The 15,107-nt window shown below is 38.7% G+C and overlaps 2 protein-coding genes across 2 annotated transcripts; one reads left to right on the forward strand and one right to left on the reverse strand.

Annotated features, from left to right (window-relative positions):
• Window positions 1-419: 419 nt before the first annotated feature.
• On the forward strand, window positions 420-4,133 carry LOC106300202 (nitrate reductase [NADH], clone PBNBR1412). Its single transcript, XM_013736298.1, has 3 exons — window positions 420-1,576; window positions 1,799-2,172; window positions 2,588-4,133. Exons 1-3 carry the CDS (start codon window positions 541-543, stop codon window positions 3,911-3,913), a joined length of 2,736 nt encoding a protein of 911 aa, XP_013591752.1. The 5' UTR covers window positions 420-540; the 3' UTR covers window positions 3,914-4,133.
• Window positions 4,134-10,083: 5,950 nt separating this feature from the next.
• On the reverse strand, window positions 10,084-10,743 carry LOC106297838 (glutathione S-transferase T3-like). The gene has a single exon (XM_013733995.1). It carries the CDS (start codon window positions 10,741-10,743, stop codon window positions 10,084-10,086), a length of 660 nt encoding a protein of 219 aa, XP_013589449.1.
• Between the last annotated feature and the right edge of the window lie 4,364 nt (window positions 10,744-15,107).

The following is a 15,107-nucleotide window of genomic DNA, read 5'->3' on the forward strand; positions in this document are numbered from 1 at the left end:
TTTTGAATAGAGCATATACTCTACAAAAAGAAATTGATGTTTAAGTTCAAAGCAGTAAGAGTCGGTGTCATTATCAATGCGCATATGATCTACAGTGGTATCATAGTTCCTTCCCACGGAACCGACCAGTTCGGTTGCTGGATGCTCAATTATTTTTTATAATTTTTATAAACAAGTTATAATACTACTATCTTACTCTTTTCTCCAAAAAAGAACTACAATCTTACGAATATAATGATGTAAAAAAATTATAAATATTCCCGCCTTAAAGGCCGTAGCTTAGGATCTAGGCAGGTGGGTCTACCGACTCAAAGACCACACAAACTCACATTTGTCTATTTCTCCTCACATTTACTTTTTCATTATTTTATTTTTATTCATCTTGTAAATTCCCTATAAATACAACCCTATAACGCCATATTATACACAAACCAAAGAAACTGAGGGGAGAAAACAAAGAATAACTTTTAATTTTGTAAAAGAAAAAGAAATACAAATCACACTTCTCTCCTCTCTTCTCACCGATTCGATAGCTTCTCCATGGCCACCTCCGTCGATAACCGCCATTACCCCCGCCTCAACCCCGCCATAAACGGCGTCGTTCGCTCCTTCAAACCTCCTCCCATTCCTTCTCCCCGTCACCAAAACAAGACCGTATCCTTTCTAACCGAAAAGGTCATCGTCAAAGAAACCAAAAACGACGCCGTGGATGACAGTTACGACTCCAGCGACGACGAGGACGAGAGCCACAACCGTAACGTCTCGTACTACAAGGAGATGATACGCAAATCCCACAGCGACGTAGAACCGTCGATCCTGGACTCGCGAGACGAATCCACGGCTGACAACTGGATCCACCGTAACTCCTCTATGGTGCGTCTCACGGGAAAACACCCCTTCAACGCCGAGCCTCCTCTCCCTCGCCTCATGCACCACGGCTTCATCACTCCCGTCCCTCTCCACTACGTCCGCAACCACGGCACCGTCCCAAAAGCCGACTGGTCGGAATGGACCGTCGAGATCACCGGACTCGTCAAGCGTCCGGCGAAGTTCACCATGGAGCAACTTATCTCCGAGTTCCCAAGCCGCGAGTTTCCGGTGACTCTCGTATGCGCCGGTAACCGCCGGAAAGAGCAGAACATGGTGAAGCAGACGATAGGATTCAACTGGGGCTCCGCCGGAGTGTCCACCTCTCTCTGGAAAGGTGTTCCTCTCAGTGAGATCCTCGGTCGATGCGGGATATACAGTAGGAGAGGCGGCGGGCTCAACGTCTGCTTTGAAGGAGCGGAGGATCTTCCCGGAGGAGGCGGGTCTAAGTACGGAACGAGTATCAAGAAAGAGATGGCGATGGATCCTGCGAGAGATATCATATTAGCGTACATGCAGAACGGCGAGCTTCTGACGCCGGATCACGGGTTTCCGGTTCGGATCATCGTACCCGGTTTCATCGGCGGTCGGATGGTTAAATGGTTGAAAAGAATTATCGTCACGCCTCAAGAATCCGACAGTTACTATCATTACAAGGACAATAGAGTTCTGCCTTCTCTTGTCGATGCTGAACTGGCAAATGCAGAAGGTAAACTAATTAACCTTTTTAACCTTCCTTTCAATTTTTTTTACCGAGACCTAGAGATGATAGTAACATTAATAACACTAATCACAAAATCCAAAATAAATATAAAATAATGTATTTTTATGTTTTATGCTATTTTAGGTATTTCTCTAAATTACTTTACTTTTAACCTTCCCTTCACTTATTTTTTTACCGTAACAATATTTATTACCTTCTTGGATGCAGCATGGTGGTACAAGCCGGAATACATAATCAACGAGCTTAATATAAACTCGGTAATAACAACACCTGGTCACCAAGAGATTTTGCCTATTAATGCGTTTACCACTCAGAAGCCGTACACGTTAAAAGGCTATGCTTACTCTGGAGGAGGGAAGAAGGTAACGAGGGTGGAGGTGACTCTAGATGGAGGAGACACATGGAGTGTGTGTGACCTTGACCACCAAGAGAAACCAAACAAGTATGGCAAGTTCTGGTGCTGGTGTTTCTGGTCACTTGACGTGGAGGTTCTTGATCTCCTTAGTGCTAAAGACGTTGCGGTTCGAGCCTGGGACGAGTCTTTCAACACCCAGCCTGATAAACTCATCTGGAACCTCATGGTAACTTTTCTTTCTTTTTATCTTTTATTTTTTTGATGATTTGATTAATTAGAGTTATTAGTTTAATCCGGCCACTTTTAGTATAAACAATTCGATTTTGTATTTGTCTTCGTCCTACAAAGCTGGAACTACAGTTCTATTATTGATGATATTTTCTGAACGTGTTACCTACCAACATGGAACCAAGAAAAATTCTTTAATTGTGTTGTACAGTTCATTTTAGTGGTTAAGTATTATTATAAATCCCTTCATGCGGGCAATTATATTTGAGAAATTTTTTGAAAATATATAAGATTTTGAAAAGTCTTTAATTAAAGTCCATGGTCTCCAGCTAATTAATCACGAGCAAGACACTGTTTTATACTTTTATGATGTTTGACTAAAGCACTAATGACGTTGACTTGTATTTAAACAGGGCATGATGAATAATTGCTGGTTCAGGATCAAAACCAATGTGTGCAAGCCTCACAAAGGAGAGATAGGGATTGTTTTCGAACACCCGACCCGACCCGGAAACCAGTCGGGTGGGTGGATGGCAAAGGAACGTCAGCTTGAGATATCCTCAGAGTCAAACCCTATTTTGAAGAAGTCTGTTTCATCACCTTTCATGAACACATCCGCAAAGATGTACTCAATGTCCGAAGTTAGAAAACACAACTCAGTTGAATCTGCATGGATCATTGTCCACGGTCACATTTATGACTGTACACGTTTCTTGAAAGACCACCCTGGAGGCTCAGACTCGATCCTCATCAACGCGGGAACTGATTGCACAGAAGAGTTTGAAGCTATTCATTCAGACAAAGCCAAGAAGCTTCTTGAAGATTACCGTATCGGTGAACTCATCACGACCGGCTACGACTCTTCTCCTAATGTTTCAGTCCACGGTGGCTCGACCGCAGTTTCTTTGTTAGCACCTATCAAAGAGTTAGCTCCTTCAAAGAACATAGCTTTAGTCAACCCACGTGAGAAAGTCCCGGTCACACTCATAGAGAAGACTTCTATCTCTCATGACGTACGTAGGTTCCGGTTCGCATTACCATCAGAAGATCAGCAGCTTGGTCTACCGGTAGGGAAGCACATCTTTCTCTGCGCCAACATCAACGACAAACTTTGTCTTAGAGCCTATACTCCGACCAGCACGGTCGACGCCGTTGGGCATATCGACTTGGTCGTCAAAGTTTACTTCAAAGACGTTCATCCAAGATTCCCTAACGGAGGACTCATGTCACAGCACTTAGACTCGTTGCCCATCGGGTCGGTTTTGAACATCAAAGGTCCATTAGGACACATCGAGTACCTAGGCAAAGGCAATTTCATGGTCAACGGTAAACCTAAGTTTGCCAAGAAACTAGCCATGCTTGCCGGAGGAACAGGCATTACTCCTATCTACCAAGTCATTCAATCAATATTGAGTGATCCAGAGGATGAAACCGAGATGTTTGTGGTTTACGCAAATCGAACCGAGGATGATATTCTTGTGAGAGAAGAGCTAGAAGGATGGGCTAATAAGCATAAGGACAGGCTTAAGGTTTGGTACGTTGTTGAAATAGCAAAAGAAGGTTGGAACTATAGCACCGGGTTTATCACTGAGGCTGTACTTAGAGAACATGTCCCTGAAGGTTTAGAAGGCGAATCACTAGCCCTAGCGTGTGGACCACCGCCTATGATTCAGTTTGCATTGCAGCCTAATCTTGAGAAGATGGGTTACAACGTGAAGGAAGATCTCCTGATCTTCTAATATTTGCATTGGAAATTCAAAATTCAATAAGAAGTATCACTATCGTAAATAAATGGTTCTTTTGAGTGTTTTTTTTAGAGTTTTTTCTATTCCAAATATAATGTAAAAATTGTGTTTATATGTTTTTATATTCCATAATATATCATCTCTTATTACTACTGCCTATTAGTTGTCTGCAGGGTTGTTATAGTTCACATCAAGTGCTATTTATTTAATCACGCTTGATAATCTTTTGTCGTGCAACGCTTAGTGCCAAATGAGTTACCACTTGCGGTCGTGTTTCTTTCAGTTGTCAGTGAACAGAACAAGAAAGAAAAAACATACAAAACACGTTTAGTTCAAACTAGTTACACATTTGTTATTTATCGGCTAAGGGAGACGAATGGTGCGACAATGTTTGATTCGATACAAAAAGATAGAACGATCTAAAATAGAGTTTCGATTCGTCCCCACAAGATTACGTGGTTTGTACGCAATTTACATTGATAATCTACACGAGCTAATAATGGAAGTATTCAAATATTTCCAGAATAGTTAATTATGAAGAGAATACATGATGAATGATAACTAAAAGATCATGAATTTCAACTCAGTTATTATCGTAAAAATATCATTGTACTTGCAATATTTTCTTGGTATCCGAAATGTAAGATGTTATAGGTTAATACACAATTTTAAATATATCATTAAAAATAAAGTAAAAATTATTCAATTATTATAAAATAGACTATGAATATTATTGGTTCCACAATTTCTAATAAAGTTAATTACCAAGAATTATGGAAACATCATACCTATTGAAACGTCATAGAATATATATCACGGTCTCTAATCACTTCAACAATGTATTATGCATCTTAAAAGTTTTAACGGAGAACAAAAAAGCAATACGTTGCGTTTGAGTTTGATTTTGATTTTCTTTACTTATTATTGTTACATTATATTGTTAACACATCCATCTCTCGCTACTTTGAATGGTGCTATCGAAAAAGAAATCTTTAGAAAAAATGTATTTTGATTTTTTAAGTATTAATTTTTTTTCAGATAAAAAAATATATCAACCAATCGCGGATCGCCATATGTCGTGGGGATCCGCAAATAATGCAAAAATTCACTAAAAAGAATTTTTATTTAAAAATTTTAAAAATTAAATTCTTAATTTTTGGTGAAATCTACTGATTATTTAATTATTATTTTTCTAAAGATTCTCATCGGTGATGTTCCAGGGCTGACAAGAAAAGAAGAAGTTAAATTCTAAAGTTATTTTACGTTAAAAGTCTTCCCATTTATTCTATAGAGACTTCGTCAAAGGCATAGGGCCATGCATGTGGCACGTAGTTACCTTTTAGACCATTAAAAACTACTCCGAAATAAAGAAAAATAAAATTAAATGGAAAGAAAGGAAAAAACAAAGAAGGTAGGCAAAAGAAAACGTATAGCCGCGACCCCGTAACAAAGGGACGTCCCGACCACTGCGGAGATGGCGAGACGTTATTTCGTGCTCACAAGGGTCAAGTGCGAACGCTCTCTCTATTGATAATATATAAAATCCCCGGCCCATCTTGTGGTTTGTCTTTATTCGTGTTATAATCGAAGTTGTACTTAGTTCTAAATTATATATATATGTCATGTTTCTACTTGCCTCGGTCCCTTGTGATAATGACGTCTGAAATTTGAAGAGCTATTTGTTCGTCCTCCAACTAACTATTTCCTTAAACATTGATCAGCGCTTTTTTTTGTCGAAATTAAACAAATGATCAGTGCAAAAAATTTAAAGTGGGCAGTCCTGCATAAATATGCTTTGCACCTAAAGAAAATAATTAATATTGTTTCAATACTTTTTCTTTTCCGTTATCAAATGGTTGTTGTAAGAAATATTTTTTTTATCACAAGCTGGATCGACAAGGCCGATCCAGAACCAACTCTACAATGGTTAAAAAACGCGATTATTGTAGTTGAATTCTAATGGAAAACCCACAAAAATAGACATTTAAAAAAAAACTAAAGACATTTCTTCTTTTTTTTTTTTTATAAACAGGAGGTTCAACGGCGATCCGTAATCCGCAAGTGGTTTCCGATTGCCCGAAGACCCGTAATCCGCACTTGGTTTCTGATTGCCAACCGTCTGGCCCGGAACCAGCCGGCACTAATACCCATTATCCAAGGACCCGACATCAACGCCGCGATAACTTTAAACTTGGGAGGACGTAAAGCATTCTGTGGCCACAGGGGGTATTCGAACTCGGGTCCGTATTGGTGATAGTAACTACTTCGAGACCACTAGCCACATTTCTTCTTGTATCAAATAATTTCGAAGATGAGCAACTACCATTTAATAAAATCAGACTCATTATAACAGAGCTATGTATATAATCCTTTAAATCTACAACTTTTTCATTGTGTAATCTTTTTCCTCCAATAAAGAAAAATCCAACTAAATTTGGAACAAAAATGTAATCTTTCACGAGTCTCATTCATGAGTCATGACCACCGTTTTTTGTTGATATCGTCATCTTATCCGTCATCATTTTCCTCGTTACCAAGAGAAAATAATATCGACGTTATAACATTACATTAAAGTCATCACTTGTCTTTTTTTTTGTCACATTAAAGTCATCACTTGTCTTGTATATTTTTTTTGTCATCCACGGAGATGTTGTTTGATTTGAAGTGAGGCCACAATCTTTTTCCATGGGTTGCTGCTAGTTTCGCACAAGTGTCCATTCTCTAACATCTACGTCTTGTTGAGGCCACCTCCTTCTATGAGCTATGTACCAGACCCATAACGTCAATAATCCACATTTTCCATGAAATAAATAATCAAATTATAAACCAAATTTTATTTCTTAAATAATATAAGATTATTTCTTATCATACCCATGAAACCACCAAATAAATAAAAATTAAACTGTTAGCTACTCGTTAAGGCTTTTGTCTTTCCCCTTTTTCAGGAACATTTGTGATAAAAATAACATCTATGGATCCGGTTGAGCTCAATGATTTTGAGTCTAAATTTTGTCTTTTTATGATATCATTAAGTACATATTTCCATTACATTATTACCATTAAAATAAGAAAATTAAGTTCATCAAAAACGTCCCTTAGAGCATGATTAATCCGGGGTTTTTAGAGTGGATTTCTTAGCGGAAGTTAAAAAACTGTTTCTTAACTTTTAACTAAAAAAGCTACGAACCGGTTCTTAAAATCCTTATTTAAGAACCGGTTCTTAGTTTTTTTAGTTAAAAATTAAGAAATACTTCTGCCAAGAACTTCACTCTAAAAACTCCGGGTTAACCATGGTCTTATGGCTATTAAGAGTCAGACGAAAGGATGACCAGGGTCATTAAGGCGTCTTATATCCCAATTAGTCCACTAATTACCAATTAGTCCACTAATTACCAATTAGTCCGATTAATTTGTTTATTACAATCACTTACAATATTGTACTAACGCTATTATTGTACTGATTAAGTAGCTCTCAGCCAACAGGCAACTGATGGAATATTGGGATTATTTAAAGATTTATGGGATTCCAAGAGCATTGGGAGTGGCTCCAACTACATTGGGATATATATTAAGTTATTAGAGCATCTCTATTAGTGAACCCCTTTTTGGGGTTGTTAGAAATTTTTTAATATATTTTTGGTGGAACCATGAATAGTGATGAATCTGTATATATTTTGTTTTTCCATTGATGAACCTAAAGATGGAGTTCATAGGAATAAAATAAAATATTTTTTAAAAAATTTTTTATTCAATACAATTAAAATTCATGAACATACAAAGTTTTATATTTTTTTTTTGGAGCAAATAACATATTCAGAGTTAAACCATACAAAGATTTTTTTTTTTTGAGCAAATAACATATTCAGAGTTAAAACATACAAACATACAATTAGAATAATTTTTTTTAGAACAAATTAAAACATATAAAGATTTTTTTTTCTTTTCAGAACAAATAAACATGGAAAGATTTTTTTTAATTTTTTTTAACATATAACATACAAAGATTTTTTTTTTGAACAAATAACATACAAAGATTATTCATCATGATTACCATGTTTTTCTCATACATTTTCAACTAAATCAGCTTTCAAACGATCATGTATCTGTGGATCCCGAATTTGATTCCGAATCCCAGACATATTAGGGATATTCACACTTTCTCTCCTTTTCACCTTCGAACTTCTGCTTGACTCTCCTGCTTCGAAGTCAGATGTATCATACTGAGTGTATCCGTCGCGTTCGTTCTCTACTACCATATTGTGCAGTATGACACAAGTTCTCATAATCCTTCCTATCTTTTCCTTATCCCATAGTTTCGCTGGGTTTTTAACTATTGCAAACCTCGATTGCAATACTCCAAAAGCACGTTCGACATCTTTTCTGACGGATTCTTGACGTTCAGCAAATAGCTCTGCTTTAGGACCTTGAGGAAGTGGGATGGATTGGATAAATGTTGACCATTTCGGATAAATTTCGTCGGTAAGGTAGTACGCCATACGATAATTGTGGCCGTTGACCTTGAATTTAACTTTAGGAGCTCGACCTTGTAAAATGTCATCAAAAACTGGTGACCGATCAAGAACATTAATATCGTTGAGGGTACCTAGAGCTCCGAAAAATGTGATTCATATCCAAAGATCATGTGACGCCACAACCTCTAAGACAATTGTCGGCTTTCTTGAACCACATGTGTACTGCCCTCTCCAAGCCGTTGGGCAGTTTTTCCACTCCCAATGCATACAGTCGATGCTGCCTATCATTCCTGGAAACCCGCGTACCTCTCCAACATCGAGTAATCGTTGAAGATCTTCCAGTGTAGGTCTTCTTAGATATTCATCTCCAAACAATTGTATTATCCCATTAGTGAAATTTTCCAAACATAAAAGTGCAGTACTTTCACCAAGTCGGAGATATTCGTCATACGTATCTCCCGATTGACCATATGCCAGAATATGTATAGCTGCTGTACAATTTTGAAGTGCAGATAGCCCTAACCTTCCGTGAGCATTTTTTCTTTGCTCAAAGTATGGAACTTCATTACTTAGGCAATCGACAATGCGAAGGAACAATGGCTTGTTCATTCGAAAATGCCGCCTAAACATTGGCAGTGGATATGTAGGATGTTCTCCGAAATAGTCGTTCTATAGTAGATTGTGTCATTGTTCCCGATCTCTTTCGATATATGCTCGTCTCTTCGGTTTGTTGGCTTGACCATCAATTATTGAGTTGAAGGTATGATCAAATTGTTGGTCGAACATTTCTTCTAAAGCTTCGTTTAACATTTCATCTACAGCATCAGACGATGAGGAAGACATTTTTTTTAGAAGAGAAATAAATGTTGTTCACGAAAAAAAAATTATATATATAGAGACATAATTTGGAAATTTGGTTAAGTGTTTTGGAAATTTGGTTAAGTGTAAAAGGTAAAGTGTTTGGAAATTTGGTTACGTGTTTTGGAAAGAAAGGTAGAGATAGAACAAGTTTGTAGACTCAAGAGAGACAATTTGAAGAGGTAGAGAGACAATTTTTAAGAGAAGAAGTTGAGTTTGTTGCACATTTGAGCAATAAAAGAAAGACATAGTTTATATAGAGCATCCCATTACATAGCCGTGAATGAAAAAAAAATAAAGTGTAGAAACAAACAAAATTCTACACATTACCCTGAAACAAAGATACAAAAACATAAGTTCAAAACAATACAAGAGGACAGAACAACCAGTGACCAAGTACACAAGTAGACAGAAACATAAAGATAGTAGCTAGGTAGAACCCGTGACCTGCAGAACCAACCAGTAGACAAGTACAACCCGTGACCTGCAAAACAAAACAAATCAAAGCATTTCATGTTAGTAAGAAAGTGTAGAAACAAACACAAGTAAACCAGTAAACAAGTACTCAAGTAAACAAGTAAAGAAGCAACTAAACAAGTTAACAAGCAAAAGAAGCAAGAAAACAAGTTAACAAGCAACTAAACATTGTCTCGCACAAGTTAAACAAGTTGTAAATTCAAAAAAATAAAGCCACTGACCAGTTCAAAGCACTTGAGAAACTAGTTTGTTTTTCAGTGACACTTCTATATCAGATAGAGTATCTTTTTTGGCAAGGAGACGATCAAGGAGTTTCTGTTTGGATATGTTCTCTTTCACGGCTAGCATGCTCTGTAATTAATCATAAACTGCTTCTTTCTCATGCTTTTTGCGTTTCGCTACTTTGCAAGCCTTAATACCAGGAGGCCTAACCTCTTCCAAGTCAGGCACCATCTCCGCAGGTTCCTTCCTTTTGTTCTTTGCACCATCTTTGCAAGAACAGTTTGATCTCCATTTTTGATCAAACATAAGTTCCCTCCACGCATGTTCAAGGGTGAACTTGACCTGATAGTCATTGAAGAAGATGTCATGGGCAATCTTCATGACATCATTATCATTTTTGCCACTAGCTTGCGCCTTCAAAGTGGCCTCATAGCTTCCGAAAAACTTGCACACCTGCTCATTCACTCTTCCCCACCTCTGCTTACAGTGACTTGCCTCTCTCGGAGGGAAGCCACTGAGCTGAGGGTTTGAGTTGAAATACTCCTCTATTCTCTTCCAAAACGTAACTGCCTTCTGCTCATTACTCACTATGGGATCCTTGTTGGTGTTCAACCAAGCACTGATCAGCACAATGTCTTCTTTTTGTGTCCACTTTCTCCTTTCCACTGGTTTGGGAGATTCAGAGCTCTGGCTACTAAACCTAGGAACCTCAGAAGACTCTACGTCTATTGTTTGACTGCTCTGGGAAGTTAAAAGGTTAACAGACCCGGGAGAGTTCAGGGAAAAATGATCCATTTTGGTTTTGGTTGGTGTTTTTAAGTTGGTTTGTGTTTTCAGAAGTGGATTTCCTATGTTTTTAAACTAGTTTTTGCGTTTATAGGAGAGAAAAATTAAACATACTCTAACTACCAAACATTCATTATACTTAGTACGATAATACTTAATTACACAACAACTAGTCCACAGATAGCATTCATTACACATCAAATCAGTTGAAAAACTCGAACATTCATCACAACAACCAACCAACACAGAGTTTGAAAATTTTAAGTTCAATTTACTTGTTCTAGTTCAGTTCTATTAGTTCCGTTAGTTCATTTTAAGTATATTTCCTCAAAACGTATATGTTTTCATTTTAAGTTCAGTTCAGTTTAGTTTAGTTTTGTTCAGTCTAGTTCTACTTCTAGTTCATCATTCACACGTGTTCTACTTCTAGTTCATCATTCTAATTCATTTTAGTTCAGTCTAGTTCTACAGCATGCACAGTTTAACATAACAACCACAAGCAGTTCAGGTCTAGTTCATCAATCTAGTTCAGTTGAGTTTACCTTTGGTTTTCATTCGAAGCAGAGCCTCTCCAGGTCAGCGACCTGGACAGTGAGGTTTTTAACCTGTGCCTGGACATGGAAACATCAATGAAACCGTGTTAGTGACTTAACTATTGATACACTAACTATACAAATATTTAACTACGTTAAAGAACATAATTGATACACTAGCAGAGTATACTTAACTAACCTCCAATATCTCAATCTTTTTATTGAGATTTGGCACCCCCTTGATCACCTTCTCAGCCTCCTCGACCCGCTTAGTCAGGCATCCGATCTCCTCCTGGACACCAATCACCCAAGGCTGACGATAATGTAACCCATCATCCTTGTTTACAAAAAAAAACACGACTCAGAATTGCGTTGCAACATAATTTATACAAGTATGCCAATTCAGACTTACCTCATAGTTTTTGCCGGTGAAGAAGCGCTTTCCAGGAAGTGTCGTAGTCCTCCTTCCCCCGAACCTCGTCAGTGATTCTCCCACCACACGGACACCTTGTCGGAATCTCGTATTGTGAATCGGCCACATATCCTAGCATGTTGATGTACTCCTTATGCCTCTTTCTCTCTCTTCTCTCTTCTCTGGGATCCATCTGTACCAGAAATCGACATGATTAGAACATAAAGACGAAACAAATAACATGCAACGAACCCTAAATTGAACCATCATGATGATTTACAACCATAAAATGAAACCCCCAAAACGATTTAGAACCCTTACTCGAAACCCCCAAATCGATTTAGAAACCCCCATAAACGACCCCTAAATCGAACCCGCATGACGAATTACAACCAAAAATCGAAACCCCCAAATCGATTTAGAACCCTACCTCGAAACCCCCAAATCGATTTCGAATCGAATCCCCGAGACCGTGAATCTACTCGATTTCAAATCCCCTAAACCGTGAATCTACTCGATACTGACCTGAGCTCGTGGAGGAGACAGTCCGTCGTTGATTAGATGGAGAAAATCTCCGGCAGTCGGCGTCGCTAGAGAAATCGTCTCTCTCTGCGAGAAACCCTAGCTTTTTCGGAGAGGAGAGAAAATGAAGTGAAACACGCTCAACCCGTGTTTCTTCCTCGTCTATCCGAAAAGGCGTGGCCAATGGGTGATTGACACGTGGCTTGAACCCGTATCATACGGGTTCACTCGTAAGAGCCGGTTCACCGAAATTAACCAATTTTCTCTTCTTTTTTTTCGTTTTGGGCCTAAGAACCCGAGCCCATGAACCTCTTTACAACCGCTAACACGGATGCTCTTAACTAGATCTCTATTGCCGCAGTAGTTGGAGTTATTTCATCTTCCAAGTGGGATAATCTAATACTATAATTATCGACATATTTCTTAATCCTACTAGTGGGGAAAAATGCTAGTAAAAATAGCTTATTGTACGGAAATCTAATCTGGCATTTTAATAAGTATTTTAATACAGGTTTGACTTTAATATAAAATTGTAGGCAATTAGTCATACTAATAACTTGTGAAATTAAATATTTTTACTATTTGTAAAAATAAATTATATGTTTTGCCAGTTGCCAATAATATGGAGTATATAATAATAAACCCTTTAACAAAAACAAATGGAGTATATAATAACATTGACATGTCTAAGAAAATTTGGGCACGACGCTCTTCTTTTTCGCATATTTTGTTTTTCGGTCACAATCACTTTTAATAACTATAGGGCTAATCCTATTAAAACGTAGCTAAGTCTATTAGTTGTCCAAGTTGTACTTTACGTCTGACCAAAGAGTTGATCCGATCACAAAACTGAGAGGTCTCTGCCAGTTTTTCCTTTTTTGTCTTTCGTTACCGTTTTAAATTAAAACGCTTCTTTAAATTATTCTTACATTATTATTACCACTTACCAGACGCTCTTCGATTCGACGTGAATATGAAAATATCTCTTGCAATGACAGAGTGAGAAAGGGAATGTAATAGAGACCACAAAAATCTAAATATATCGCGTGATTAACACGCCCGAGTCACTATCGTATCCTTTTGGCAACCTTTTCAAGTTTCCTTCGTGAAAATGACCACACATTTGAAGTTCACATGCGACTGTTGTATGCAAATAATATTCGCAAAAAACAACCTTAATCAAAATCTGTATATGGCGGCTGTAAGATAAACAAGTGCACATCTAAAGGTTGAATTTTCAATAGAGCTAACTTTCTTAATTTTTATTTGAAAATCTGGCAGTTTATTGTGAAATAAATAACTTTTTATCAGGTCATAAAATTTGTTTCTGATTTTTTTTGGGCTCAACATCAACTATTTCATTAACCGATAAATTGGTACAAAGCATTTGACCACACCAGTTTAACCACACATACAACAATGCATCTTAGCAACATCTTGGAACACTCACTAGGTGATCTTTCACTCGGATCCAGCGCAGCCTAAAGTACATTATTGTATTTTTCACTACTGCAAGAACGAGTTCATCCCTAGACCCGGAACAAACCGTCTTTTAAACCACCTAATTCTACCACTAAAAAACAGTTAACAAAACATGACCACAACCTATGCGACTCCTATAGTGAAAGTCCATTGGAGCACCTCGCATCCTGGTACAAGAATGTGACTGTTAAAACATTGCCAGTTGCTACATTGCCCATGAGACGCATACTCTCGTGAAGGAAGACCACAGAAGTTATAATCAGCGGTTTTGAAACTGTGAAAGTCTGGTTGAGACAGTGGCTCCATCCACATTGAGCCGAAACCCTGCAAGTAGAAGAAGTAGCAACGCTACCAGATAGTCGGTACTTCGAATGCGTTGCCACTAAACGCTTTTAAACAACAAGCCACATGACATCTTCCGTAGACCACGTGAAAGAGTTTGAGACTCGCCACGTTCCACCTCCGAGAACCGGAGGAAAGACTTCTCTTGCTGGCCGCCTTCAAGCCAATGACGAAGCATTGTTTGATCAAAGTGAAGTACCTCACTTCCCTCTCCTAACCGAACCATAGACGATTCAGATCGGGGTTAGAGATGTTCAGTACACGCAACACAAAGAGCCGGTCCGGTGAACACATGTCCTCCTTATTTGCTCTGGTACGTCTCCGAAGGAGCACCTCCGAAGTACACCTGGGCGAGCTACAGCGTTGAACCACCCCCACGTCGGGACAGCTCCACGCACCACCACGCGCCCCTCTGCCTCCACATCCGAGTATCAAGCCGTCACCAAGTTTGGCTTCCAGATCTGCAAGTAAAGTGACACCAAACGCTACCACGCGCCACTACCTCCGCGATGAGAACTGACGAGACAAGGGGAAAATGCTCGTCAAGCTCCGCAATCAAAACCCTAAGAGCCGGCCCATCTCGAGACCTCCACTTCACACGGCTCGCGTCTGCTCCAGATTCGCCATTGGCCTGACCAGCTTCACTCCGCCGCGGACAGAGTACCACCGGGGACCTCCGTTGAGCTCCAGAGACATCCCACATATCGTCGGGAATAACGGAAATCATCGAGGAGGCAAAGGGAAAATGAGGTTGAGGTAAACAGAAGGCCTCCGACGCCGGCCAGGAGCACTGGACGTCGGGGGAAAACGCACAACCGCCTTTCTAGGGTTTTCTTCGAAAAGGGTCGGGAGAGAAAGCGTTGTGTTTGGGATCTCTTGACGACAAAGATGACAATAAAAAATTGTTTCCGATTTAAAGATGAAAGTACCCAACATTGAAGGTGAACGGCCAAGAAAAAACTATAAAACTGTGATAGCTAGCTCAATTTTCATTAGATTTTGCTTCTTCAGTAATCCTACAAAACTTATCACTGAGTTGAGTATCTGGGTTACTTTACCTCCATAAGGACCATAACTGTATA

The sequence above is a fragment of the Brassica oleracea genome, chromosome C6 (assembly GCF_000695525.1).
Source record: "Brassica oleracea var. oleracea cultivar TO1000 chromosome C6, BOL, whole genome shotgun sequence".
NCBI lineage: Eukaryota > Viridiplantae > Streptophyta > Magnoliopsida > Brassicales > Brassicaceae > Brassica > Brassica oleracea.

Coding starts and splice junctions, on each gene's coding strand:
- LOC106300202 (XM_013736298.1), top strand. CDS start 541: ATGGCCACCTCCGTCGATAACCGCCATTACCCCCGCCTCAACCCCGCC. Junction 1,577..1,798: donor TGAACTGGCAAATGCAGAAG/GTAAACTAATTA, acceptor TCTTGGATGCAG/CATGGTGGTACAAGCCGGAA. Junction 2,173..2,587: donor AACTCATCTGGAACCTCATG/GTAACTTTTCTT, acceptor GTATTTAAACAG/GGCATGATGAATAATTGCTG.
- LOC106297838 (XM_013733995.1), bottom strand. CDS start 10,743: ATGGATCATTTTTCCCTGAACTCTCCCGGGTCTGTTAACCTTTTAACT.